Source organism: Papilio xuthus, unplaced genomic scaffold (genome assembly GCF_000836235.2).
Source record: "Papilio xuthus unplaced genomic scaffold, Pxut_1.1 DF825946.1, whole genome shotgun sequence".
Taxonomy (NCBI): domain Eukaryota; kingdom Metazoa; phylum Arthropoda; class Insecta; order Lepidoptera; family Papilionidae; genus Papilio; species Papilio xuthus.
In genome coordinates this window covers 15,275,417-15,277,612 of record NW_013532703.1, presented here as the reverse complement: position 1 = coordinate 15,277,612, position 2,196 = coordinate 15,275,417, and the positions used below count along the sequence as shown (strand labels likewise).

At 46.9% G+C, this 2,196-nt stretch overlaps 1 protein-coding gene across 2 annotated transcripts in view; it reads right to left on the bottom strand.

Annotated features, from left to right (window-relative positions):
* Nucleotides 1-463: 463 nt before the first annotated feature.
* Nucleotides 464-2,196, bottom strand: part of LOC106124020 (uncharacterized) — a 2,033-nt gene continuing 300 nt past the window's right edge. Inside the window, exon 2 of one of the 2 annotated variants that reach the window (XM_013320458.1) lies at nucleotides 464-1,890. In XM_013320458.1, the coding sequence (XP_013175912.1) occupies nucleotides 754-1,890 (1,137 nt within the window). In that variant the 3' untranslated portion in view covers nucleotides 464-753. Of the gene's footprint in view, nucleotides 1,924-2,196 lie in introns of both variants that reach the window. The other variant, XM_013320457.1, reaches the window with a different exon arrangement.

The following is a 2,196-nucleotide window of genomic DNA, read 5'->3' as shown; positions in this document are numbered from 1 at the left end:
CAGCCGAGACTTCAACTCGTTTACGATTAAAAAAATAATCATCAAAATTAGTTTTAGAATGAACCTTTCCAGACGATTTTTTTCGTCGTATATCTTAAGATCTTATATCTTCCATACAAAAGTACTTTTTCTTTTGCATTTTAACAAAGTTATTGAAATTCGAAAATCCGCTTCTAAACCCAAAGACGTAGCCGAGCTGAAGGCTATAGGCGTTATAATTCATGGGAAAAAGTTTTTAATGAAACACGAATTACTTGAATAAAATTTTTTGAAATACTATAAATACATAGAAGTTTTTTTTAATAGGCCATCGCATATAGACGGAGAGCGTCGGTGGCTCAGTGGTCAAGCACTTGACTTGCAATCTGCAGGTCCTGGGTTCGAATCCCGCCATGTACCAATGTGATATATAAACACGGCTAAACACTCACGTATATACGTCCGGTGGCGGCACCGACTAGTTTCGAGCCCATCGGGGGCCCTTCATCAGGATGAGTGGCACTGGTATTATTTCGCGGACGCGGCCCGTCGCTCACTGCGCGCCTGCGCTCTTAGGGCGCGTCTTGAGGGGGCGGGGGGCGCGGGTTGCGCCGGCGTCGTCGACGATGTTGATACCAAAGCGTCGGTGGTGTTGTTGTTGAAGTTTCCGGGGGCACAAAACGTACTGACTATGTCCACGATATCGTCGTCAGCACTGCCGATGTTGTATCGCGCCGCGTTCATTAAGACGGGTTCCCATGTAGGCGGAAGAGTTCACCCCTTGTCTCTGTTGAAATTAGGTCGCCGACCTATCTCAATCGCTTCACGAAGCTTTCGAGACACGAAGTTCCTCTCACGGGCCAACACTTTAACTTTGTCGAACCTAATATAGTGCGAGGTTCCGAAGTTAAGGGCATGCTCCGCCACTGCTGAGGTGTTGCCGTCTAATTTACGCATACTGCGGATATGCTCAGAGAGTCTCGACTTTATGTTGCGCCCCGTTTCGCCGACGTAACTTTTGCCGCATTCGCATGGAATTTCGTAGACGCCAGGACTATCTAGTGGGTCCCGGTCCTTTGGAGATCGTAGAAGTTGTTTGATCTGTGTCATGGGGCGGAAAATTGTCCTGATGCCAAATCTACGGCGTAGCAGGTGTCCAATTCTGTCCGTAACCCCTCGCATAAATGGTAGATAGACCGGGACACGCTCTGCAACCTGAGGCCGTTGTTTGCTGGTCGTGTTCGCTACTCGGTAACTCTGTCGCCAGTTGTATCCATTGCACTCTAATACTTGCCGTACGTGCGTCAATTCAGTATGGAGGAATTGAGTGTCGCATAACCGTAGGGCACGATTTATAAGCGTGCGCGGCACCGACGACAGATGAGATGGATGGTGATGAGAGTCCGCCCTCAAGTACTGGTCCGTGTGTGTGGGCTTTCTATATACGGTATGGACCAGCTTACCACTAGGTTCCCGCTTCACTAGTACGTCCAAAAATGGGAGAGTTCCGTCATTTTCCTCCTCCGTAGTAAAATGGATTTTTGGATGTACGCCGTTCAAGTGGTCTAGTAGTTGACTGACGGCCTGTCTGGGAACTATAGCGAACACGTCGTCTACGTATCTCCACCAGAATCTAGGTTTAGATGGTGCATTCTTTAACGCCTCCTCCTCGAAGTATTCCATAAATATATTAGCTGCAACTGGCGCTATTGGCGAACCCATCGCCACTCCATCCATTTGCAGGTAAAAATGCCCTCGCCAACGGAAATAGCCACTCGTAAGGCAGAACTCTATTAAACTCATGTAATCAGTAGGTATATTGTGTGTTATAAGATGTTGTTTTATTATATTTATAGTTTCCGCTACTGGTACATTCGTAAAAAGAGACGCTACGTCGAAACTCACCATTATCTCGTCGTTTCGGATTTTGACGTTCTCCAGCAAATGAATGAAGTGATTCGAGTCTCTTACAAAGCTCGTTGTTCTGCCGGTCACTGTCTGTAGTATTCTTGCCATATGACGCGAACTTTTGTAAGTGGGCGAGTCTATTTGACTCACGATGGGACGCAAGGGCCAGTTAGGTTTATGCATCTTTGGCAGTCCATATATTTTTGGAGGTGTCGGATTCAGTGGTCGCAACTGTTTTTTGTCACCATCCGGCAGGGTGGATAAGATCTTATTTAACTTCGAAGTCACACGAGATGTTGGGTCGTAGTT